This window comes from Stegostoma tigrinum, chromosome 3 (genome assembly GCF_030684315.1).
Source record: "Stegostoma tigrinum isolate sSteTig4 chromosome 3, sSteTig4.hap1, whole genome shotgun sequence".
Taxonomy (NCBI): domain Eukaryota; kingdom Metazoa; phylum Chordata; class Chondrichthyes; order Orectolobiformes; family Stegostomatidae; genus Stegostoma; species Stegostoma tigrinum.
This window is the reverse complement of record NC_081356.1, coordinates 8,825,284-8,852,872: the sequence shown is the minus strand read 5'-3', so window position 1 is coordinate 8,852,872 and position 27,589 is coordinate 8,825,284. Positions and strand designations below refer to the sequence as shown.

The following is a 27,589-nucleotide window of genomic DNA, read 5'->3' as shown; positions in this document are numbered from 1 at the left end:
AACCATTGATACCTGATAAAGTAGGGTGTGTGGTAATGTCATTGGACTCAACGTGCACAGTCCCAAGCAAATATTAGGAACAGGGGTTTGATTCCCATTATGGAAGATGATGAAATTTGAATTCAGTAAAAAATCTGGTATGAAAAATTAATGGGACCGTGTTATTCTCTTGCCATAGAGGGAGTGCAGCAAAGCTTTACCAAGTTGATTCCTGGGATAGCAGAACTGACATATGGAGAGAAATTGAGGTGGTTCGGATTGTGTTCACAGGAGTTTATATGAATAATGAGGGGTCTCTTGGAGACCTATAAAAATCTAATAGGGCTGGGCAAGTTCGATCCAGGGAGGTTGGTCCTGATGGTGGGGGCATCTAGAAGCAGGCGTCATAGTTTAAAAATAAGGGGTAAATCTTTTAGGTCTAAGATGAGGAGAAATTGCTTAACTCAGAAAGTGGTGAGCCTATGGAATTCACGACCACTGGAAGTAGTTGAGGCCAAATTATAATGTTTTCAAGAAGGAGATAAGTATTGCTGTTGTGACTAAAGGGATCAAGGAATATGCAGGGAGAATGGGATTAGGTTATTGAGCTTGATGATCAGTCATGATCATAACGAATGGCAGAACAGGCTTGAGGAGCCAAATGGCCCACTCCCGCTCCTATCTTCTACATTTCTACATCTATCTACCACTGTCAATTTTCATGAAACCCCAACCTGATCCCTAATGCCTTATCGGAAAGGCAAATCTGTCATCCTCACTTTGTCTGGCCTATATGTGACTTCAGGCATACAGCAATGTCATTGGCGCTTAGTGGCCCTGTGAAGTGGCCATGAGAGCCAATCAATTCAAGGGCAAATGTGGATGGTGTCAGCCTTACCAGCAATGCTAAAATCCCGCACAAGAATAAATAAAAACTACCTGACACTGTGGTAACATGTGCTGAGAACGCTATCTAAACATTACAAGACAAGATCAGCTTGTAGCCCAATGAGAACAGTTAGTACCCAATGAGCAGAAGTTCAGCTAATGTCACTGAAGGGTAATGATTGCATCAGCAGTCTCTCTGAGCTATAAAGTTATGTTAAAACCATGAAATTATGACTGCTAAAATGATCATCAATAGGTGTATTTCAAATGATGATTCAATTTGAAATATTAAGGAGACAAAATATTTTATACTTGATAGGTTGTTTTTAAAAGAACATCACAGAAATTATAGATAACAAGGTGTAGAGCTGGATGAACACAGCAGGCCAAGCAGCACCAGAGTGCAGGAAAGTTGACGTTTCAGGCCTAGACACTTCTTCAGAAAAATCTCAAAACAGAAATTATCTCCACTTATCAGCTCTCCTGTTATATTCTTCTTGCTAACCAGTCATTTGTCATTGGAGGTTGGTTTGACAATTAGTAACAAAATAACTTTGCTCATTTTCTCTGTCAACAAACATGATTGTTTTCACTCTAATAAATAGGACTTCTTAAATCACACTTTCTTTTGGTCAAGTTAATCAGTTTTGAGACAATATATTTTCAATTATTGCTCATGCTTTCAGAGACTGAACAAGCCAGCCCTGATGAAATGGGTTTCTCTTGTTGTTGCAGTCTTTTCAGACTTGCAGCTCTAAAATGTTCGAGCTACTACTTATTAGAAACTGTCATCACCTTGCGTTTTGAATTCTTAGTGATGCTGGGATCATCATTTTGGCCTGGACAAGTTGAAATGGTGTGAGTAAATGTTGATTATTAAGATCTTTGCAGATAACTGATCACACACAAAGAAAATGATTGTCATATTGAGGTGACAAGGTGTAAAGCTGGATGAGCACAGCAGGCCGAGCAGGAAAACTGATGTTTCGGGTCTGGACTCTTCTTCAGAAATGAATTGTTATATTGGAGCCTTTTTCTTATGTCCAGATTCATGAATATACATGTACCTCTGACCTCCTATCCCATTCCCCGATTATAACCTCTTGTTTCTCCTTTATCCAAACTAGCCCCTACTCCAGATCCAATCCATTTTCCCCCATCCTTCTTAGCTTTACTGTACCTATCATTGTTTCCTTAATCCCTTCTCTTCCAGCTTCTTACATTACAAATTCAACTTCTCAGCATCTGACTAAATGCTGTTAACACATTACCTCTATCTCTCATGTTGTACCTGTCTGTCTGTGCTTGCTCCATCCACATTTCTGAATACTGGGCCATGGACTTCGAGTGGAATTTTCCAGAATCCTGGGTGCATAGGAACATAGGAACCAGAGTAGGCAACTCAACTGCTTGAGCCTGTTCCACCATAAATGGGATCATGATTGATCTGTGGCCTAACTCCATACACTTGCCTTTGACACCTACCTCTTAATATCTATGCTTAGCAAAATTTTATCAGTCACAGATTTAACATTAGCAACTGATCCAGCATCCACTGCCACTTGTGGAAGAGAGTTCCAAGCAGTTACCACCCTTTGTGTGAGGAAGTGCTTCCCAACATCTGTCCTGAATGATACGGCCTTAATACTCAGATTATGCCCCTATTTCTAGAACTTCCACATTCTAGAGAAAGCAGGCTGAATGTACATAATCCCTCCTCATAACCTAACCAATGGTTTGCCATTGCCATTTTTGGGTTGACTGACCAAGAGATTCACTCAATATTGCCACCTGCTATCAGATGCATTGGAAATATCCACAAGCTGTTAATCAGGTGTTTGGTCGTGTTATTACTACACCTTTTACAGCCAAAATGTTCTAGTTTGGGATTAAAACTCAGAGTTTTAATCCCAGAGCTAAAGTCACTATCACAGAACCAGTAAATCTTCTGATATTGCACTAACCCTGCACAAATGCTAAGTAACTCAATAATCCATTTTAATGATGCCAGTTGAGAGAAAAAGTTTACATCAGAGGGCTTACTGTCTCATCCAACTCATACTACATCAGTACTGCAATTACATTATAAGGATGCTCACAACTGTATAGTGGGAGTGAAATCTTCAGTGCTTCAAGTCTGAGGCAAGAACACCACTGCTAAGCTGAGCTATGCAGAAGAACACAGAAGATTTGAACAGGATAAATTATACAATCTTTCAGTTCTGCTCCTCCATGCAACTACAGCTGATATTGGAATCCAACTTCTAGCTCATTCCCTGCCTTCCTTTATTCCTGAAAGATCAAAAATCTGTCTCTCCCAGCCTAAATGTATTCAACGATAGAGATTCCAATCCTTTTAGTAGAGATTTCCAAAACCCTTTGAGTGAAGATATTTACCCTCGTCTCAGTCCTATTACTGTGTTCCTGAGTTCCACAGTTCTCAGCCAACGGAACTAACATTTCAGTGTTTATGCAAACAAGATCCTTCTGAATATTCTTTGTTTCATTTAGATCACCTTCATGACACTGTAGGCTCAATTTACTCGGCCTTTCATCATAGGGGCCAATCGTCATCAATCTTTGATGTACTAACTCCAAAGCAAGCATATCCATTCTTAAATATGGAGATTGAAATGACACACGGAATTCCAAACATGTTCTCACCAAAACCCTGTACAATTGCAGCAAAATTCCTTTATCCTTGAACTCCAATCCCCTTGCAATGAAGAAGAACATACCTTGCTGAATGGTTTAATCTAAATTCCTACCTGTTTAAAATGCTTCACTTCTATTATTGTTTCCTGGCAATTTCCATTAACTTCCTGCAACAATTTCAAAATACTTGCTCTTATCATTAGCTGCATCTATCCTACTCAGCAACATTCTTCATCTCTTTGTATCTCCCTGCATTGCTTTGTTCTTCAGCTACTGGAACAAGACCGTGCCTTGTTCCACGTAATCAATGCCCCACACCATCCCTCTCCCCCATTGATAGCTGTTATTTCAGCTACCAGGCATTTACCATCTAGAATGCCCTCCCTAATCTTATATCTTTCATTAACCATTCTTGCTTTAAAATCTTTCTTTTTTGGGGGTCTTTTTGGACCATTTCCCTTCATTCTTAATTAAGCTATTTTTCGATCCTTTTCAGTGACCATAGATTTTCTTCTCTGCATGGTAAAGCACTCTGAGATGTCTTTCAGAATACAATGTTGTATGAACGCATTGTTAGAATTTTCAGACTCAGAGGCTATTCAGCCCATCAAGCCCACAATGACTCTCCGAAGACCATTCTACCCAGAACCAACTGACCCCGTAGCTCTGCATTTCCCATTGCTGACCTGTATGCCCAAGGATAATGTAAGCATAGCCAATCCATCTACCCTGCACATCTTTGGACTGTGGGAAGAAACCAGAGCACCCAGAGGAAACCCACACTGGCACATGGAGAATGTCCAAACTCTGCACAGGCAGTCACCTAAGCATGGAATTGAACCTGAGTTGCTGGCACTGAGAGGTAACAGTGCTACCCACCGAGCTACCATGCTGCCGCATTGTTGTTGTGTATTATGTATGAAGGGTCCATTGTAAAAATCTGTTCAGCTGGTGGAAAACGATATCTATTGACAGTGCATGTTGGGTACTGAAATGTGCACTCCCTGGGATTTTCGCTGCCATGAAATGAGTGGTAATAAAACAATAGGTTACATTTTCCAGAATGTGCTGTAAATAAGCAGGGATTCCCACTGGCACATAACCCTTCCTCTCCAATGAATTGCTAAATGTTGAGAATATAACTAAGCCTGGGAAATTACAAATTACCCACTTAAGCTGCGAAAACCTCTGATCAAGTACTTGAGAGCATGACTGTACACGTAGTGGTATCTACAGACATGTCCCCGGTTCCCTGCTGTTGCATTAGTGATGACAGATTAATAGGTTTTTTTGGCACCTATGAATCCCATATTAATCTTTGCTCCTGATGACTGTTGAGTCTCTTAGGCCCAAACTGAGCTGCATTGCAACCATTCTCTTAGGACCAGAAGGACAGCACAGCTACAGAATCAGGTTAGTTTGGAATAGCTTGTTCTATCGGTGATATTAATTGCCAGATGGAATGAACACACTTGCCAGTCTCGAGAATTAAGTAGTTCACAAGAAAAAAAAACTGATATGGAGCTCATAACAATCTTTTCCGAAGTTCCATACAAAACCATGACACAAACATAAGACGAACAAAGTAGAAGGAATTACGACTACAGTTCATGCATTATCATTTTTATTTCCCCAGATTTAAATCTATATGAATAAAAATGTTGTTGTTCTCCTGCAAACAGAGTAGTGTAAGGGCAGATTTATTTAAAGCCAGGTAGGATTTCGATAAAGCGAATAAGGAGAAACTGTTTCCTTTGGCATAAATTTCAGTATCCAGAGGACACAGAATTATAATAATTGGCAGAGGAGCCAAGGCATATGGAGAATGTGTTTTCAATGCATCAAGCTGTTGGTACCCCTCAGTCTAATACAGTAGAGGTGGACACGTGAAGTCACAATATACTTTTTGTATGGCCAGTCTTGGCGCTAACCATAAAATAAATTGGTGCGATGAACATGCATCCTGATTTTTACCATATTTTTTAAAAAAGTGTTGGAAACCGTGAGGGAAAGAGAGCAGAGATTGACGGTGAATGACATAAGGCACGCTGAAGCTGACCATTTTAATGCAGTGAGTGATCAAAATCTGATCTTCAGTGACTAATGTTGTAAATGAACTCTTAATTATGGATTAGGTCATTAATTAATACATTCACTAGACTACTTTAAACGTCTGAAAAATTCAGTGGTGTGACCAAAGTGTCCTTAGAATGAGGGCAGGCCATTACATTGCAAAGTTGAAATACTTTTCTTCCGATGTATTGGCTGAGAAATATAGGCTCACCATTTACAGTAAGAGTGTTGCAAAGATTAAAGCTATTAATATGGTGAACATGGACTGTAAAAAAAAATCTGTTTTCTGTGGTGCTGCACAACTGAGTTATGGGCATTGGGGATTTTGGAAATAAAAAGGAAAGTTACAACATGAATACAAAATCAGCTGGAAACAGAAAATACTGGTTAGTGAATGTATTTTCAGACTGGAGAAAGGTTTGCAGGGATTGGTTTTGGGACCATTGCTTTGGCTAAAACAAGATCTTAATTTACATGACAGAATTTCACAATCTGCAGGTGTTATGAAAGTTAGAAACATTGAGAGCTGTGAGGAGAATAGTATAGAACTTCAGAATGACAGAGATAATTTGACAGAATAGAAGTAAAAGTGACAGATGAAATTTCATGCAGAGAAGAGTGTAATGATTCATTTTTGTTGGAAAAGTGCTCAGAGACAATGCAAAATAATTGAAACAGTTCTAATGGGACAGCAGAAGCAGATGTACCAAGGTATATACGTGTACAAATGATTGAAGATAGTAGGGAGTTACAGAGCATGGTTAGTAAAGCACACAATATCCTCGGCTTTATTAATAGGAGCATTGAGCACAAGAACAAGGAGGTTAAACTTCTAAACATAATCACTGGTTTGAACTCAGTTGGGGTATTGCATCTATCCTGGACAACACACTCCATGTAATATGTAAAGGTGATTGAGAGACTGCAGAAAAGACCCAGAAGAATTGATCACATATAGATTGAAGAGGTTGGGACTATTCTCCTGGAGTTAAAGAAGGTTCAGATGAGATTTGAGAGAGACATTATGAATCATGTGGGTCTGGGCAGAGTATTTCAGGAAAAAAACTGGCAGCCAGATTGAGATCCAGAGAGCACAGTTTTAAGGTAATTGGCCAAAGGTACATTGGAGATATGAAGCAGATCCTTTTCATGTAGTCAATGAAGGGTCAAAATGTGGAAGGAACTGCCAGAGTATGATGGTGCTGAGTCTAAGCAAGGCAGTCAGGAGTGTGTTTGGCTGTTACCTTGAAAGTAAGAATGTGCAGGGTTACATGGAGAAGACAGTACATGTAGATTGCATAGTCATTGGAGACATAATTAGACAGTGTTAATAATAGATGTGGGACAATCTTATCCCCTTTGTACTCCTGTACCGCCTCAAAGTCCAATAACACACAGATTTTAAAATTTGCATTCTTGTTTCCAAATCCTCAAAGTCTTGTTTTTGCCCTATCATGGTAATTTCCTACAGTCCTCCAAAATCTTTCAGCTCCTACAGTTCTGGTCTCTTGTGCATCACTGTTTCTCAGCATGCCACTATTGTTGAGTGTGCATTCAGCTACCTCGGCCCTAAGCTCTAGAACTTCCTCTCTAGACTTCTCTTCCTCTCCACGTCTTCTTCCTCCTTCAAGATACTCCTTTAAGCCATCTCTTCAATGGGATATTTGATGGCATACACTTATATCTCCTCATGTGGCTCACTGCTGAATGTTGATGGAAGTACTACTGTAATCACTAAAGATGGTGTCACAGAGGAAGCAGTTGTTGTTTCACCTTGCTTCAGATGTTCTCAAAATGCTTCACAAAATTCAACATTATATCTATTCAACTTTAGGAAGATTTTAAAATTTAACAGAGGTGATAAACTAACTAATGCATTGAAAGTAAACTCAGCATTATCCTACCAGACCATAGGGATTCTCTCTCATGAGAGAGAGAGAGAGAACTAGTGGTGATTTAATCTGAAGTTCACCAGACCTTTTGTAGGGGGAGAGGTTGAGAATTATGGTCCCACGCAATAACTTCAGTTGGCATGGGGAGTGAATCCACACTTATTGCAAACCAGCTGTTTAGCCAACAAATGGTATGTATGGTCAACGTTTATGAATCTGTGGCATTTGCTTTGTCACTTAATGAATTTACAGACTGTTTTTGTTTACACAAGTTGAAAATGGATGAGGGAGGCAGTCTTCAGAAAGTCGCTCTGCAGAGCTACCTAACCGGCAGGTCCTGCAACTAGAGAGTTCTAGTTGACATGGCAACATTGAAAGGGAAATGTTGTCATAACAATTTACAACAGTAAAAGTGAACTGAAAAGGACAATCAAAAATCACAGCAGGGGTGTCGGAATTGTGGGCAGAAAGTGTGTCCAGGTCATGATTAGTAACAATATGTAGATTTGAAAATTTGAGCTTTACAGAAGTGTTCAACGTCTGAATGATTTCCTGTAAGGGGTTTTCTTTTGACATTTTGCTCTGATCGCGTAGGTTCTCTACTAGAAATGCATAGTCAGAAACTGACTGCTCGAAATGGAATAAGCATTGCAGGCTGAATAACTGAATCACTGTAAAGTATGCTGAATCCAGTGGGAATTTGGGAATGTTCTATCCCTTAAAGGGTCAGAAAGCATGAGGATTATATGTTCCACAGGTGACAGGAAAAACCTGCCATCATTCTTATGCTCAAAGTAACAATTTAGCAGCTTACAAAATGCAACAGGTGTTGCAGGTGCAATACCTTTGCCTAATTTTTGATCAATTTCTTGTGAGACGTTCTGGGCAGAATCTTAAAGGGGCCTGAGTGATGTGGGCTACAGTGAAATTTATGGCAGAATTGCATGAGACATTCGGTGAGGCCAGACCCAGATCGCAGTGGTAGGCACTAACTTGCTCATGGAGGCAGGCTTGGGAGAGAGCTATAGTGTCCTGCAGCCACTGGGCATGAGGTCCATTGTGTCCCATGTACCTGTCTGCTACTCCTGTTTCTCCCTGCGTATGCGGGCAAATCTCTGAATTGCTGAAACCACATGATCTTCTGCCTCCTGGGGCTGTATCAGTATCTGGAACCAACCATCCTCTGGGTGCCAGCAGCTTGAAGCATTTCTCACTCAGCCATCTGGAGAGTTGTTACAATGACATGTTCACCATATTGTGCTCCCAAACTTTCTGAGGCCAGTGTTCCCACTGAAATATTAGCTGGGGGTGGAGAGGGAATGCAAGAGGTTCTCTTCCCAATGCTTCCTCTGAGGCCTCAATACACTCATTCTTAAAGATCGAGGAGATAGCTTCCAATAGAGTAGACCATTTCTCAGCTGATGTCCTGAGTATTTGGTACCTGCAAGACACAAAGGAGAGTAAGCATAGTGGTGGCTGGTGGGTAGAAATGGTGGGCAATGAAAGACACTGACAATTGTGTTACTGTGAAAATTGCACTTGAATGGAGAATAGTACTTATTCAGTTGGAGGGACATGCATGCATCAACATCCCCAGAGAATGATCCCCATCTTCTCCTGTAAGGGACTGAATTCTCTCCTCATAGTTAATGAGGAGCTGGATATTGCCACTCTGCTGCCTATCCAGTTTCCTCTCCTATTGTGGGCTGTAAACTCCAGGAATGACAGAATGGGAGGGATTCAGGGGAACAAAAGCAGGAAAAGCAGGTGGCATAGCTATTAGTGTTGCTGAAGGTGGTTAAAAAATAGTAATAAGTACCAGATGAGTGAATAGACAATGCAGAGGCCATGCATAGGATAGTGGTGTGGAAGGTTGGTGGACAATGAGATTGACTGGGGAAGATGTTGCAGGAAATAGTGAGAGTGGCAGAGTATGGACCTTCATAGGAGAATAAGAGTGTGGCACTTTGTTGGTGCGGCACTTGGTTGGTGGAGTAAAGAATGTTACTGATCTTCATCCTGAACTAGACCATGGAGACTGAATTGACCTGGGTGGTAATCTTGGAGCTGGTTTTGTGGCCTCCTCTGCTGGTCCTCCAGGAAGAGGATTGCCCTGCTGTGTGCCCATTGACAATATCAATCTATTCCTAAATAATTCAACATAATTCATTGATTAAAGAATCAGCTGCATTTCTATATGTTAACAAGTTTCTTTCAATTCATTGCTAACAAAAATTTGGCTTCTGACAATAGTCTTATCCTATGACTGAATTCAGTTCAAAGTAGCATGCTGCAGATGCAGGAAATCTGAAATAAAAATAGCAAAGACTGGAAATGAAAATGAGTTAAATATAGTCAGAGTCATAGAAATCTGCAGCACAGATTTTTTCAACCTATCATGTTCACGCCAGTCATAAACTCCCACCCAATATTTCTAACTTTAGGTCAATGACTCTTCATCAAAACTTCCTGAATCCTGCCTTGTTTCAACTGTAGTTGACTTTACATGAAGCCTAATTCTCTCATTGAATGATTAACTTTACTTCTTAGCGTAGCTTTGCTTTTTTTGGGGTTTAGTTTAGTCCTTTATCCAGAACCTGTAGTCTTCATCTTAGTATTTTACTCCATGTTTATTCGAGATATCATTCATACTGTATGGTTAAAATGATCTTTTGTTGTTATATTTTGTACTTCTGCTCTATACATAATTATAAATGAACTTTTGGAATACATTTATACTTCAAGTTTAGAGTTGGTAGAAAGACATTGATGAATTGCCAATTTAAGTCTAGGATCAAGAATTGACTTGATATAGCTGGTGGAATTTAAATTAAATTAATTTCTTTAAAAGCTCGAATTGAAAACTACTATCAGCAAAGCTAACCATAATAATATCACTGTTGTGAAATCTTGTTTGGTTCAAAGAAAAACTCTACTGTTGTTACCTGGTCTGGCCTACATGTAAACCTTAGCAGCTCTCAAGGTCAATTAGATATAGGAATCAGATACTGGTCTTACCAGAGATGCCCACATCCTCTTAATGAATAAAGAAAATAATATATATATGGACCCGCAGAGAACTTTCTACTAGGACAGTTAGCATAGTGAAAGATAGACGATGCAAACAATGCAAATGTGTCTTTAAATCAAAGATATTGACACCACAATTTGATACTAATTTTACTTAAATTTCAAGGCTGTGGAGATATTGCAGAAGAATGAAGTCCAGGTTTAGCCATGATCTAACTGAATGAAAAGCAAACATAAAGGCCTGAAATGCCTATTCAAGCTCCTATTTACAATGCTCCTACATTCCTATATTCTATCAGCAGCCAGAAGACTCTTTCTTTATTGAGTGTCTTAAAAAAAGAGGTCACCCATTCCTTTCCAACTGCCCTCATCAGCCCTATTCTGGAGTGGCAGCAGAATATTGGGGTGAATTGAGCTTGTACTAAGTTTAGTTAGCAAGTGTGGGAGTTGAGATCAAAAACAGAAATTGCTGTAAAAGCTCAGCAGGTCTGGCAGCATCTGTGAGGAAAAAAAATCAGAGTTAATGTTTCAGGTCCAGTGACCCTTCCTCGGAATGGGTCGCCAGGCACAAAACTTTAACTCTGATTTTTTTCTTCATGGATGCTGCCAGACCTGTTGAACTTTTCCTGCAACTTCTGTTTTTGTTCTTAACTTACAGCATCTGCAGTTCTTTCGGTTTTTATTTAGGAGTTGGGATGTCATGTTGCAGCTGTACATGACCTGGGTTAGACCACTTTTGGAATACTGTGTTCAATTCTGTTCTCCCTGCTGTAGGAAGTATGTTGTTAAACTTAAAATGGTTCAGAAAAGATTTACAAGAATTTTGCCAGGGTTGGAGGGTTTGAGATATAGAGAGAGGTTGTATAGGCTGGGGCTATTTTCCCCGGAGCATCAGAGGCTGTGGAGTGACCTTATAGAAGTTTATAAAATCGTGTGGGGCACAAATAAGATGAATAGAATAGGGGAGTCAAAATTTACATGCCATAGGTTTAAGGTGAGAGGGGAAAGATTTATGTTGGACCTAAGGGGCAACTTTTACATGCAGGGGGTGGAGTGTGTATGGAATGATCTGACAGAGGATGTGGTGGAGGCTGGTACAATTACAACATTTAAAAAGCATCTGGATGGTTATATGAATAGGAAGGGTTCAGCAATTGGGACCGTTTAATTTAGGATATCCAGTTGGCACTGATAAGTTAGATTGAAGGATCTATTTCAATACCGTACAACTCTGTGACTCTAGTGGACATTTATTTGTTTTATTTGCATTTGGTGTTCAAACTACTGTCTGAGCAGGGGAAGTTGGCAGGCTGAGCACCCAACCTATTTTATACGCACCCAATAGTACCTTGGCAGGGACGAGTATTATCTAGTCCATAGCCTCAGTAATGGTGATCATGAGAGCATCTTGGATTGTTACTAAAATTGATCCTGTCTTCAGGAAAGAAAATCTCCTGCTGGTATCTGGTTTGACCTGAATGTATATTTACAACTAAAAGGTTTTCCACTTAACAGTTCGTGTCAGGACCTAGCAATCATAAAGTGCAGGAGCAAATAATTTACACATATTTGGCTGACTCCATGAATAAAAGTAAAGATGCCTAAACTGCACACTTTGTGGTACTGGTGGATTACCTGATCACTTGAAAGATTGATACAAAGTTACATTCAATATTTCGCTGTTGAAATTTTCACATAAACTGTAGTGAAAAAACAGATTACCATTGTATACAATCTATTAACTGCAAAATATGTAAACAGTCTATTAAGAAAAAAATGTTACTGCTGCAGATATTGCATGGAAAGTTGAGCAGAGAAAGGAAATTCTGTCATCACAACTCTGCAATAGGTGAAAGGAAAGAATGTATTTGCCTAATTTTCCTGACTGTATTTTTTTTGGTAAATGCCAAGTTATTATATCATGGCTTTGTTGTTGATAACTCCGACGGTCTAGCTGAGCTGCAGAGTGTGATAATTGCATGTTTCATCTGGGAGACAGCATTAATAATTAAAATTGTGAATGGGTTAGTGAGCCTGGGTTCATTAAGGAGTAGCTCATGCATGTGAGGATTATTCCATTATATAAAGATTTTCTTTTTATCATGTGATCCAAATAACCCTAAGAATTGAACAGCAAGAGTTTTACCAACTGACGAGGAAGGAAATCTATAGAACATGTGGGAACCTGCACCTTTTATTGTTAATGACACTATACCTGCTGGTTAAACAAATACAGCTTAGTAAACAGAATAAGGACTGCACTACTGATAAATCAAGACATTCATTTAATCCTTCCAGTTTGGTAATATATATGCAAGTCCGCTTACTTGATTCATAAAGCAAATAAAGCAACCCATAGTTCAGCAGATGCATTAAAAGGCAAACATGATCTGAAGGGATATTGTTCAGGTTCTGATCACTTTTATTAATGGTGTCCAAATAAAAGGTCTGAGTACAACTAGCTAGCGACTGTAACTCTAACAGTCAGAAAAATGTATGTTGTTTACTACTGTAAGCTGGTTGTTGGCTGAATTCAAAGATTTGAACATTGCGTCAATCTGAATTTCATTACGTTTGCTGTTAAATCCAGACACCTAGTATCTGCAATTATTTTTGACCATGCATTTTTTTTGCTATTGCGCATCTAATTCAATACACCAATACAACCCCCCCCCCCCACCAACACCACTAACACAGACGGACAGACACACACACTGAAAGCTCACGATACAATACCGTTTCCTCTTATCGTACGCAGGCCTGTGAAAAAGTATTTGGCCTGTAAAGTTGAACCCTGCACCCTGCCCTGTCAACCAGAACCGCAAACCGCCTGGACCTTGCGGTGATATATTGAAAGATGGTTATCATATATTCGGCCCTTCGTCCCGATGTCTCCTCTTTGAAGTTTGATTCCCAACGAAAGATTTTATTTTGTAGTATTTTAAAATATGCACGTTTCCAATATAACTCGGGTTATTCATTTATCTTTAAAAATGACACTATGACAAATTGCAAACAGCAGTTTTAAATTATAGTATTGTTTGGGCAATTTAGTAAGAGACATTGATGCGTGCGAGTGAGCTGCTAAAGAGTCGAGCAAAGATTAAGGTTACAGATTGACCTTTCCTGTTTTTTTTAAAATATTGGATCAGGTTCCACTCTACAGTAATATAAAATGTCTTTGACTGTAGGGTTTGCAATTAGATCATTTTCGTTTGAACGAGTGGTTATATTTAATTATAGTAATCTATTGGCTGAAAGGTTTTGCTTCTGAATCAGCTCGATTACAGAAAGAGCCGACTAATTCTTCCATCTATGAAACGTACCTGAAATTGTATGGAAGTAGCAGGAACAGCAACGCTGCAGAAATTGTATACACACAGGATATAAATGTAAAGAGGAAATGTGCAAGAAAATACAATTAACTCCTCCGGAGGGTGTTAGAGAGGATACTTCTGACTGTACGTGGGCGTAGTAAGCTCATTTATGTTTCTTTGTTCCAGGGATGTTTCTGATACTGAGAATTAAACATACAACATAATTTTAAATTGGACGATGCTCTTACCGCCTCTCTGCTTGAACTAATAAATATTTCTGAAAATGTAACGAAGCATTAACTCCTGGCCTTTTAAAGTGCATATGTATGGATACAAAAGTTTGCACAAACGAAAAGATAACTCTGGGTTTTCTTATATTCTAAGAATACCAGTTAAACCCAGTGAAATGCACAGAATAAGCGGTTTCACGAATTGACAATGTAAGCACGTGTTATCGGTGGGCAGTTAAATCCAAGTTGTTTTAAGGAGTTGACTATCAGGCGGTATAACAAGTGGAATTCTTTCCCCCCCAAAAAATACAAGAATGAACCCGGTCGCAGTGGGATTTTGTCAGCAGGAATATTACAGCGTCCTCTTTGTAGCTTAGTTTTCCATCTGTCCAAAACACTAATAACGTCAATATCGAAGCCTTTGGATTAAACGAGCTGCTCGAAATCGTATCAAAAGTGGAAATTGCTGGAAAAGCTCAGCAAGTCAGGGAAATGCCCCCTTAAAGTGATTTTACCTTTAAATATCCAAAAGTCTGGACTATTTATTCATTTGGAAGAAGCCATTTCTCAACTAAAGGAGATTTTAATTGTTTATGCACGAAAACCGACAAGACAGGTGTGTGTACTTGGACAATGGTTGACTTTGTTATTCTAAGCAATTTCGATATGTCAACACTGATATAATTTAGTTGAACTGCGTTTCACATTAAACGTCTTTCCTCTTGAAATTAACCGGTTTATGTGAGTTGGCGAACAATTTTGTGGAAATGAAAGAAATGTGTACAACGCTTAGCTCCATCCTTTAAATCGGTGTAATTGTAGAAGAAGCTAAAATGAAAGGAAAGGGAATTTTAGGTTTTCACCAAAAATCTTAATTACACGCCGACAGGAGAAGCGCCCGTGTTATTCTGTGATGCACTTTCAGTTTTATTCACAAACGACTTATCCGTATGAAATTATTTACAGCGTGATTAAGTGTACCTCACGCACAAAATATGTAATGTGACTCCTCCAGTCACCTCTCATACTGCAAACGGGCGGCGATTCTAAAATGTTCGCTCATATCAAATCTTCAGAAATATTAGCAGTTGCAACGTTCCAGGATTAGATTTCTAAATGTGCCCTATGGCTGAAAATCGGCAGCAGTTGGCAAAAAAAATCCCAAATTCCTAACTTCCGAGAATAAAAGCAGTTGCGAAAGATGTTTATTTTACAATGGACTTGTATTTGGGATAATTCTGTAAGTGACTTTCCAAAATTGCATCAATTTATTTTCCATGGACACGACTATATTCAGTGAAAACCTGGCAGCGAAAGTGAAAACCAAACACAAATTTTGTTTTAAATGAAATTATAAATAAAAGTAAAACGAAGAACTGCGAATGCTGGAAATCTAATTTTATTCGGTTTCTGAAAAAAATGCCTAACACAGAAAGGGCTGCCTAGAAAACGAGTTACTTATAGGTGTATTTATTCAAACCAGTCAATCTGATGGATGCACGAAGGGATTAGGACGGAATTTTTAAAAAAGGAATTTAGCTGTTTATGTTTAGGGAAGTATTGGCCGACTCATGAAGCATCTAAACGAACAGCCTTTTGAACAGAGATAACAACGTGTGGAGCTGGATGAACACAGCAGGCCAAGCAGCATCTCAGGAGCACAAAAGCTGATGTTTCGGGCTTTGCTGAGGAAGGGTCTCCGGACCCGAAACGTTAACTCATCTTTTCCTTCACAGATGCCGCCAGACCTGCTGAGCTTTACCAGCAACTTTGTTTTCGTTCCTGATTTACAGCATCCGCAGTTCTTTCGGGTATTTTTGTAGCATATTGAGAAATATCGATAACCATTTTAAACTTGTTCAGAAGCAACCTAAATTAGAATATGAAACTTGACATAAGACGTTATAGACTTGAAGGGTCACCTCTTGTTTATAGCTTGCTCAGCGTTTCTAACATTGTCTGTTTTTCCAGGTTCGGTTACAGATATTTCCCCGCTGAGGGAAGTTGTTATACAGCTTTGTGGAGCTGGACTTGAACCCCGGCCTCATAGCTCAGAGGGAAGGGCACTACCGCTCGTGCCCCTCAGGTGGAGTTGGATCATGAATATCGGTGATGGGTCACTTTTTCCCTTTGGCTCCACAAGTCCCACCCTTCTCAGTTGGAGTTGGTGCTGCGGATAGGGTCACGCAATGTGGAATGGAGCAAGTTTCCATTGGTGCAGAGTTCCAACCAATAGATGAGAGCCCTGGCCGCCTTATTCCCGCGCCCCATGGGTGATTGACAGCCAGCTGAAGGGCGGAGGGAGGGGGAGGACCACATGTCTGTCATCTATTTATCCTTTGCAGCGTCCGTCGCCTCAACCTTGCTGTGGGACAGAGACGAGGCAGAGAACGGGAGTAGTTTGAGTTTCGAAAGTGCAAACCTCGAGCGCTTATTCCTGATGGTTCCCACCCCCGCCCACCTTGCATTTGAAGCAGAGAATGTGCATATGACAAAAAAAAATCTAAACTTGAAGCCTGGTTTGCTATGATCCAAACATTTATTTGTTTGCAATCGAAAAACCCTTCTGATTATCTATAGCATGTCACATTCCCGGTGAGCCTGGGAAGTGCTGGCTGCTAGTTCACTCTTCATGAGAGTGCACGAATTAGTTTACAAATCCTCCTAGCGCTTTTGGTGCATCTTGTTGCCCAATCATGTCTGTTTTTATTTTGTTGTGAGACCAACTATAAAACAAAAGAGTCAGCTCTCATTGTTCATCATCAACAAACCTGTGGGTCTGTCTGGTGATTGCTTGCTGGCTCTGCTCTTTTCTGTTTTATTTTGGTGTTTTTTTTCGGGAGGGGTGGGGGAATGGATGGCAGAACGTCTCTGGCCTCTGCCCCGCTCCCAGGTTCCTGTGTGCAGCCCAACCCCGCGGCCGTACCCATCTCCATGGCCGGGAGCAGCGGCGGCTCCTTGCTCCGGCCGCCGGCTCTGCTCTTGCGGGCAGCCGCCGCCGCAGCGGCCGCCGCTTCGGCAGCTGAGCGCTACCCCCGGACCCCGAAATGCGCCCGCTGCCGCAACCACGGCGTAGTGTCGGCGCTGAAGGGCCACAAGCGCTTCTGCCGCTGGAGGGATTGCCTGTGTGCCAAGTGCATGCTGATCGCCGAGCGGCAGAGGGTCATGGCAGCGCAAGTCGCCCTCCGGCGCCAGCAAGCCCAGGAGGAGAACGAAGCCAGGGAGCTCCAGTTCATGTACGCCGGAGGAGGGGCGACAGAAGCCGGCCTGGCTATGGCAGCAGTGGCCGCTGCTGCTAACAGCATCATCCCGGGATCGAGAGCCGTCTCCGCGCCTTACGAGATCTTCGGAACCGAGTACCAGAAGCAGAAGGAAGGTAAGCTGGACAAACAGAGCGTTAAAACCCCTCTGGGCGAAATCTGCCCGTGAAAGTAAAGCAGAGAGACAAACAAATAGGGGTGAAAAAGAACCAGAAATTGCTGCAGACACTCAGGGTCTGTGGGCAAGGAAACAGTCCCGAGGATGAGTCACTGGACCCGAAACATTAACTCTGATTTCTCTCCACAGATGCTGCCAGACCTGCTGAGTTTCTTCCAGCAATTTCTGTTTGTGTTTCCAATTGTCGACCGCTTTCTGTGTCTATTAGATGCTGCCGAACCTGACGAATCTCCAGCAATTTCTGTTTTTATTCGATGTTCAATCGTGCCAGGTTTCTGCTATAACCCTCCACCCCCCCACGCATCAAAATTATTTAAAATGTATTCTTGAACTGTGGTAATATTATTGTTTGCATCTGGTGGATCGAGTGTTCCGGATGGGTCTGGAATATTCCAAAACTTTCAATAACATCTCAAACCACTCGTCTCAAATCATGTCCTCCAAATGCGTCTTAGATACTAGTAGAGCTCAACTGCTTTCAATGTCGTGATGGGCTATTTCATTTTAGCAGTTTTAAAACAGACTGCGCATAATTTTATCCGTTTAAAAATGTGCGGTCTTGTTGGTAAAACATCATTTTGTTGTCTGCGTTTCGAAATCGCTGTTTGGGAAACAATGCTCAATTTTCCGGATAAGAAACTCTTTCTGAGCAGTTGTTTCGGCGCCCAACACGTTGTCTAAATATTCGAGCCAGTTATCTGATCATCGTCCAAATAGTAACATGCTCATTATCTAAATAGCCAACTCAGTGATAAGGTCTGGGCGTTTTCAACAAACATTTTAAATAGGGGATAAGCTCTTTCATCTTCCTGCGCCCGAGTATAAGTGAGGACGACGGCGTTATCGTCAGGCTCAAATGCAGATTTTAGGTGGAGATCATTTTAAAAGTGAAAAAAAGCTGCAGTTTCTGCAGACATATTTTCATGATGTGGATCAAATTGTTTTGTCGAAACACCTTAAACTTGAATCGGTACAAGTTTCAATCAAATGCCCACTTTACACCAAGGCTAAACGTCCTTATAAAGAGTGAATAGGTGGAAGCATTTTGAAATAAAAGGCTAACTTAGAAATAGCACGAAGGCTTCCAGTTAATTTCGGAATTATCCTACTTTCTCGTATACTGAGGCCATTCCCTGTTACTGTTGCAATTTTCCGAGAAAGGTAGGAATCGAACAGGGATTGGATGCAGCCTGGACAATAGGCTGTCGATTCTGGCCTTATTTAAAGCACCCTCAAAAATGATCTGACTTTGATTTATTTACAAATCTCAGTTGTAAAAAAGTGCAATGGGCAATTAGCAATTATTTAATTAATGGTATTCAGCCAGAGCCCAAAACGTGAATCGACACCGGTAATGAAAAGCGAAATACTGGAAATACTACTTTCTATGGAGAGACGTGTTCTGGTCGATGACCATTCATTAGAAGTGTAACGAGTGAAGTTTAGAATGCACCACGTCAGCGAGGCTGTGAATTTTAGTTTCTAATACAGTGGTCTGTTTTTTGCGAAAATAGAAACCATGATTTTTTTTTCGTTATCACGATTAGTTCGACATGCCCGAGTCGGGTGGTAAAGGGATTTTTTTTGCGAATTACACGAAACTAATGTATTCGACCCGCCCAGGCATGAAGTAACTTGTTCTTAAATGAATTTCTTCAAATTGGAAATAATGCGGACCAAAAGGAGGGGAATGATAAAGACATTGCAGTTTATTTAAATAACCCTCAAGCCAATTTACTGTGAGCAAATGTGAGTGTGTTTGCGAACACGAGAAGTATATTTCCTCGACCTCGGAAACTTGTGTTCAAAGGCAGCAATCCGATCCACAAAAATAAAAATGGTTCTCATTCATTTCCAACTGTGTACGTGTTGCTGGTGGTGAGAAGTTGGGTTGGTCTTTGATGTGAACTGATGTGTCATATATACATGAGGGGATAGCAGCAGCATCTGTAGCATTTGCTTCCCTGGTAGAGGAGTCATTTAGAATAGTTCATAAGTGTTGATTTTTTTTCTACATACTAATGTGTGGTCACCTTAAGACCACGAATAGGCCCTAACGAATTTAATTTTTTTCCGTATACATTAATGCAAAATGAAACTGTGAATATAGAATAGAATGATTTGCAAATATTTACGGCCAAAAAGAAATATCCTTGTCCTGTAAGATCCGTAAGCTATTTAAAAGCGTGAATGTTGTGTAAAACTTACAGGAATAGAATCGTGGATGTGCTTTGGGATAGTCGAACATATTGAGGAGGGGGGAGGATTCCAAATAAAATGAGCTGCCTCTGAATAAGCTGAGCCCTGATCATATCTGCCCTGCTGGTGGGAGACAGGGTATAATTCACTGTAACAGGAATGGCTGGCCACGAGAAAAGCAGGCCACTTGCCTGCTACAGCGAAAGGCAGAAATTTGAAGTCGCAGTTTTACCAAAACGACTGATTGCAAAATGCAAACATTGCCAGCGTCTGGGGAACTAAATGTTAAGACGTTATTACAGGCAGGCAGAGCAGTAAGATTCTCCTGGGAAAAACCCAGAATTCCTCTGAAAACATTCAAAACCCGTGTTAGAATATTACATAACACATGTTGAAGTTCTGAATTAGGGAAAGACTAATTATACTGATCTGAAGCCTCTCTTTGTACTGAGCCAAGCTGGAGATTTACTCGTTTTACTGGTTTTAATATGAATTTCAGATCTTAAGTGAAATACTTCTAAAATAGTTTTCATTCAAAAACATTTAAATAACAGAATGGTAAGACATGCTTTAAACATATTCTTTATTTTCAAAATCGTTAATAATTTGGATTTGAAAATAAAGATGTGATCATTGTAAGTCATGTAAATCTATTCAACAGCAAATCTCTCCTGCAATGTTATTTTGAAAATAAAAAATTGAAACAAGCTGAAGAAACTCGGCAGGTCTGGCGGCAACCATGGAGAGAGAAAATAGTTAACGTTTTGCGTCCAGTGACCCTTCTTCAGAACTGTCACATCATTTTGTTTTAGTAATTTCCATTCATTGTGAGATAGTAGAAACCCTTCATTGATAACACAGGTAAATCAATCAATCAGTAGAACATGAGAGGGGGATCTCGGCTATTTTGCCAAATGGGGCCTAGAATTGGTTTTCCTTTCTAGGAAAGTTTCATTGATTTAAAACAAAAATCACACAGTTCCCTGTTAAGATATAAACTATTGTCGTCGCTGCTTCCTTGAATTTGGTGTGCAATGCATCTATTTGCAAAACAGGCAGTATTTTTGTTGATCTACCATTTGAACGTGTCTTTTGTTTCCGTCTAGGCCAGAAAAGCCCCAAGTATGAACTATTTTACAACGGTTTGGTGAGTCGATCGGTCGTTCAGCCTACGCCTTCTCTCGGTTCGGAGGCGGAGGGGTCAGACACGAATGGGAGGGAGAACGAAGGAAACACCGAATCAGCAGAGACCGACCCCGGCCAGCTTTCCCCATCCCCTGATCCTCCATCGGAAGGTGCCGACAGCCCTCGCTCGGTGACTCCCTCGGATGTGGAGTCGGGCAACGAGTGTGAGAAACCCAAGGAGCTAGCGAAGGTGATGGCCAGTCTCCCCCGCTCATCCGCCAACCACAGGGCGCCCATTGACATCTTGACCAAAGTCTTCCCCAACCACAAGCGCGACAAACTGGAGTGTATCCTGGCAAACTGCAACGGGGACGTGGTGCAGGCCATCGAGCAGGTGCTCAATGGGAAAGAACAGAAGGGACAAGGCAAGGATGTGGAGTGCCCCGGGCCCGATCCTGCTGAGCTCCAGCGAGCCCCGCACTTCACCCTGGCCGGTCTTTCCGGCGGTTCCTTGGGGACCAAATCCGCCTTCTCCCCTCTGCAGTCTAGTGCAGTTTTCGGAGGACCCGCAAATCTGTACGGCTTGAGCCCCAAGCTAGGCGTTAACCCACTGCGACTGGCATACTCAAGCCCCGGCCGAGGGCTGCCCACCTTCATGTCCCCTTATGTCACTTCTGGCCTGATGCCAACTCTACCATTTCGCCCTCCAATGGACTACTCCTTCCCGGGAATTGTGAGAGACCTTCCATATTTCCAAAACAAAGAGGCACTCTGCTCCAGTGGACTGTGCTCTCGAATTAATCCGGAGAAACAGTGACTGACTCGGTGAGATGACTCAACTTGAGGCAGTGCACCTCATTAAATGGGGAACTTTGAATGTTAAAAATTAACAGAAAACCGAGTGGTTCAATGATTACGGACCAATTTAGTTTCACTTTGTCACCAAATTGCTCCACGGATCAATTGAAATTCAACGTGGTTGTTTTGATTTGAAAAAAAATGTTGCAGCTAATAGCATTGTACTGAACAGAATGGAAGATACAGTAACAGATACCACTAAGAATGATAAACCCACACTGCGTTCCGTTTCGCTTATGCCCTCAAAGAAGTGTCAGTAGGTAAAAACAGAAATCACTGAAAAAAAAGAACTCAGCCGGTCTGGCACCATCTGTGGAGAGAAATCAGAGTTAACCTTCCCTCGAAGAGTTTAGTTAACACGCCAGAGAATGTGATATCTCTTTGCCAGGGTGGACAACGATTCTGAAAGGCAGCCTGAGACGGCTGGAGTACAGACATGGGCCTTTCTGTTGCTTGCGTGCAACTTTTTTTTTGGGTGGGTGTAGTGGGAAGGGAGAAGTGTTTGGGATGCAAAATCGGACCAAGTCCAGCAATTGAAGAGGAGCTCTCGGCCTTTTGCTGCAGCTGCTGACTGTATAGCCCGGCACTTAGTGCGCTAGATGCCTCAAAATAGTTAATTGCGATTATATAAAACAAACGGAAAGGAGTGCAGTTGAAAAAAAATAGCGTATTCATCCATCAGATGCAATGAGAAGTTAGCTGGCTGTATTTAATAGTCTGTTTCACACTCTGATTGGTTTTAATATTTCACACAGATTAGCACTACCACTAGCTCCGGTGGTCTCGCGCTGCTTTTTAATCGTGTATTATAGCATTGCATGATAAAACAAAAAAAGAGAGAAGTACGGATGCTGGAAATCAGAAACAAAAGCAGAAGTTGCTGGAGAAGCTCACCAGGTCTGGCGGCATCTGTGCAGAGAAATCAGCATTAAAGTTTCAGGTCGAGTGACCTTTCGTCAGAACTGCAAGGTTCTCGCTTCTTTGGCTAAGAAATGGTTAATTGTGCGTATCGGGGGTTGGGGGGGTAGCCATTGACTCAAATCTACCAGATCGAACTGTGTACAGCAGCACCAACATCATTTTTCAAAAGTGCCTTATTTCGGATTAGTGAAACTGAGGGGGAAAATAGAGAGTGGACCGTTTTCCGGGTTTCCCAACATGTGAAATTCCTGTGCAGTGGGAGACAACAACACACTCGAGGAAACAATGTTTTCCGTCAAGCAACTGAAACCCAGAGATGATCACTGCTGGACTTAGATAACATAAGTATAACTGAGATAATGGGAACTGCAGATGCTGGAGAATTCCAAGATAATAAAATGTGAGGCTGGATGAACACAGCAGGCCAAGCAGCATCTCAGGAGCACAAAAGCTGACGTTTCGGGCCTGGACCCTTCATCATTCATAAGTATAACTGATGATTTCAAACGGACACTGCCCTGAGTGAAAAGGCAAGGCGGAAGAGTCAGTGTTTTATTTTGAAAAATTGAAAACAAAATCACCCTGACAGTACATTGCCACAAGATTCACATGAAAGAAGTATAAAAGTTCCGAAGACTTTCTGAGGAAAGGCCTTAACATTTTAGCACTGCGGGCTGTCTGTCCACACATTCAAAGTCCAAACGATGAGCGGTAATTGATCCTAAAAGGATGGGTATTTACAGCCAGCAGTTCACAGGCTGAGGTTATGTTACTGTTAATCAGGAAACTGTCGTATATTTTTGCATACTGATGTTCAGAGTTAAGTGCCATTGAGAACAGAGCCCTTATTGTTGTAAACAAGAAAAAAAATAAATCCATTAATAGTAAGCCACCTTTAATTTTCTGTTCATTACCTTAATTAGAGGGAGGTATTGCATTTTATTTTTGCTTTATATCTGTTCAATGTACACTCCTTACAAATAGAAACTAACAAGAATTATTTGCAAGGAAATTTGACCATACTGACCAAAGCAATAGAATTGACTTCAATAAAAGTTCAATACAATTGATTTTAACCACAATACAAAATATTTTCTTGATTTAAAAATAACACAAGGTCATGAAAGATGCTTTTCTTTTACAATTAACACTAGCTATATAACTACATCTTCTGAATGGGCCTCTCAACTTTCAAATCTAATGTTGATCCTGCTCTTTGTGTACCTTCTTTGCAGCCATAACTTTGTATTCCTCGTTCTGTTCAATCACTCTATGTATGTTAGTATCTACTTATACTGCACACAAAACAAAACTTTTCACTGTACCTAGGTACATGTGTCATTAATAAATGAAATGTCACATGCTATTGACATAAATAGTTATGGTCAGTGAAGAAATAGTTATTCTGTTCCTTTTAATTATCAGAAAAGTAGCTTTCGGTAGGAAAGAGTGCATTTTTCTGACTGATCTCAACACACTAAAGTGATTTACAACCACGTCCCAAGTGTAGTCACTGTTGTCGAAACAGGATACAACAACTGCAATATGATAATGACCAGAAAATCTGATTGCTTGAAATAACAGGTCAATATTGTCAGGTCACCAGTAAAACAAAGAGTAATGTTCAAAATTTTGCCCCATGACCTTTTAGGTCCAGTTGAGAATGCAGATGGTACCTCCCCATTTCAATGGAAGATAGCCCATCAGCACAGCATCACTCCCTCAGTAAAATGCTGGGATTGTAACTAGGGTTATGTATTTCAGTCTGTAGTCAAGTGATGTTGTTTACTGACTTACATATACTTTATTTATTAAAAAGTTTCAGAAGGAAATGGAATCATATTCAAAAACACTAGCTAATCATTGCTAATTATTTTGATCTGAGATAGATTTTGCAATCAGATAAAGAAATTTTATAAAGAAGAATTCTCCTTACATTCACGATATTGGAAATGTGCAAAAGTTCAGACAGAACAAAATAACCTTTGAGATGCATATCCTTTTGACAGAAGACCTACATTGTTTAAATTCCAAAAGCACTTGCAACAATCTGTGGAAACTAGATTTATTGTGATCTTTAGGAACAGAGGAACAGGAATAGTCCAATTAGCCCTAAACTCTATTCTGCCATCCAAATGATTTATGATTAATCCAAATCTTAACTCCATTTATTATTCCATTCGTTTTATAACCACTAATTTAAAAATAATGCCAAATAAAAGCCATTCATTTGCAGTTTAGAATTTCTTTTCGATTCACTGAACCTCAACATCTATTGGAGAGATAGTTCCAGATTTATTTTGATGTGCTTCATGACATTACCCCGAAAGCATGACACTAATTTCAAGGTTATCCCTTGTTGCTCTGGTTTTCCTAACAAGAGGAACTAGCTTTTTCTCCATCTGTGCCAATAGATCCTGAAATGATCTGAAACATTTTGATTACATCACCCCTTAGTTTGAATTAACAGGGTGGAGACTGAAGGAACATTTGGGCATCTAAAGGAAAAATCACAACGACAGAAGACTAGGTAAAAACAAACAAGTGAAGACAGGAAAGTCGAATGAACAACTGCACATTGGTGAGTAAGGTCCATGCAGAGAACCACAGTAAAGGAATAAAATTGAATGGCCTTTATCTGTGTGTGTGAAGTACCACAATATATGAGACAGGAGGTAATCGTACAAGTAGAGTTAAATGGTTTAGACCAATTTGCCATTGCAGGGAAATGGTTACATCAGGCTGGAATAAACAGGAAGGCTGCATTCCCTGTCCCTCAGTCTAAATATTAGCGATGACTCTGCCTCTATTTATATTTTTTACTCTTCATCAACTGTCCAGAAATGTTATGACACACTCCTGGACCAGGTGGGATTTCAATGCATGCCTCCCAACTGAAAGACAGAGACACTAATACTGCTCCATATGAGCCCATACATTAATTTTTCAAACTTCAATTTCTTGAGTAAAGACTCCTTAATTCGTATGAATAGGAATTCCCTCTTATAGAGGTGCTGGCCAATTAAAGGCTGGCAGCTCTGCACACTGGCTACAACAGAAGGAATGATGGCCACTGTTGTTGCTGTAGGTAGCCTGTGGAAATGATGTTCAGTGACTGATCCAGATATTCAGGTACATCCAGGATCATGTCAGTGTGAATTTTAAAAAAATGTGCCAATGAATTTACATACAGACACTAAGGATATTGTAGAAGGTGAAGAAAAGTGAAATAAAGATTGAAAATCTTCTAGTTATTAGAAGTAAAGTGTTGCCATTTGCATTTTAAATAAATTACAGCACAGCATCATGAGAAGTTGAACATTATACCCAATTACAAGTCAGAATGAAAGAGTGATGTAAAGTTGAAAGGGCTCCTTGCAAACCTGGGAAAAATTTTGAGGAAGTTTTGTTTTATGAAACTAGTCATAAATGTGAAATAGTTCACAGCACCATTGTGTTATCTTAATGCAAAGCAGATTTGATATACAATACTATAAGAACAACACTATAATCTAGAATCAAGGGGCAAACCTAATTCTGAGGATATTTTGTCACCTTCAAAGTACTTTTTCTGTCTAGGGCTAAGCTCTTTTTTGGGCTACAATTTAATACCTGTCAAGGTCAAAACATGATTTTAAAAGCTAACTTCGACTCAGTTTAGAAAAAGATAAACAATTAGAGTTCACATGCACAACCTGTCTTTATTGGAAGACATGGGAGGTACAATGTATAATGTCACCCTGCTCTGGTTGATGGGTCATCACTGTATTTTGAGACTGAATTTTCACTGCAGTCTTTCGGTGCTCCAATTAGCGTGAGATAACTCATCAAAAAACCTTAGTGCATTCCATGATAGGGTTTAGCTGATACTTTGACCTGTTGAGCCTGCAAAGCTGTTTTCCAATCACATTAAATTTTCAGTACAAATGCAATCTTGGATATTGGGCTCACATATTGTACCCTTAGTAATTGAATAAATCATGAGAATTCTAACCTGAAAACAGTTCAACCTAACAGTGTGCGGGGAGACAGGAAAGCTGTTGGAAGAAAGTTGAATGACTAAATAAATGAAAGTGGAAGATACAATCTGAGATGGCAATTAGTAGGAATCAGTGGAATAGACAGTCAGATATTAAGAGGAACAAACCCCTCTATCACCAAACATTTGGAGGTCAGCTCCCTTTGTTTTGGAGGGCTGCTCTGTCATGTATGTTTGGCCTTCACATTTGGACTGTGAGCTGAGTCTCCCAGGTAATGGCTCTAGTTTCCAAACCAGGTATTCACAGTGGCTAGATTGTTGGGCATGTTTGGTAGGAACAGAAGCAGAATATTAATGAAAACAACAAATGCTGGAGATAACAAAGTATGGAGCTGGATGAACACAGCAGATCACAGCAGTCAGTGTCTATGGAGAGACAGCAAGCTAACGTTTCGAATCCAGATGACTGTTCATCAGAGCAGGCAAGCTGGGCTGTCAATAAGGAGCTTAATAAACAGTAATCCTAGTGAATTGACAACCCTCTGCTGCCTAGTGAGAATCCTGCCATGCTGCTTGTGATAGATGTAGTGACATGATCTCCACATCGAGCTGGGCCTGACCAGACATTTTGTCCCATTCTACCACACAACTCACCATAGCTCATGTCACTCACGTGCCTAAACATTTCCACCCAAAGTTCTCAAGACAGGATCCTTGCCTACTGCTTGGACCAGGTTGCCTACCAGGGCTGCTTGCTTGCGGCATCACCTGGTGCTAAGTGGCATGCCTACCGCATGAGATGCCTACAACATCTCTTGTTGAATGTATATAAGGCAAAGATAGGAATGAAGGGTTATGGTGAGCCGGCAGGTAAATTGAGCTGAGACTATGAAAAGATCAGCCATGTTCTTATTGAATGGCAGAGCAGGCTCGTGGGGTGGGTGGGGGTGGGGTTGCAAATGGCCTACTCTTGCTCCTATTTCCTAAGTTCTTTTGCATGCCTTG

At 40.6% G+C, this 27,589-nt stretch overlaps 1 protein-coding gene across 1 annotated transcript in view; it reads left to right on the top strand.

The window, feature by feature from the left end:
* LOC125450053 (doublesex- and mab-3-related transcription factor A1-like) overlaps positions 1–24,255 on the top strand; it is a 159,614-nt gene extending 135,359 nt beyond the window's left edge. Inside the window, exons 3-4 of the mRNA XM_059642830.1 lie at positions 16,036–17,440; positions 20,808–24,255. Coding sequence (XP_059498813.1) covers positions 16,918–17,440; positions 20,808–21,643 — 1,359 coding nt within the window. The 5' untranslated portion in view covers positions 16,036–16,917 and the 3' untranslated portion in view covers positions 21,644–24,255. The remainder of the gene's footprint in view (positions 1–16,035; positions 17,441–20,807) is intronic.
* The last annotated feature ends 3,334 nt before the right edge of the window (positions 24,256–27,589 follow it).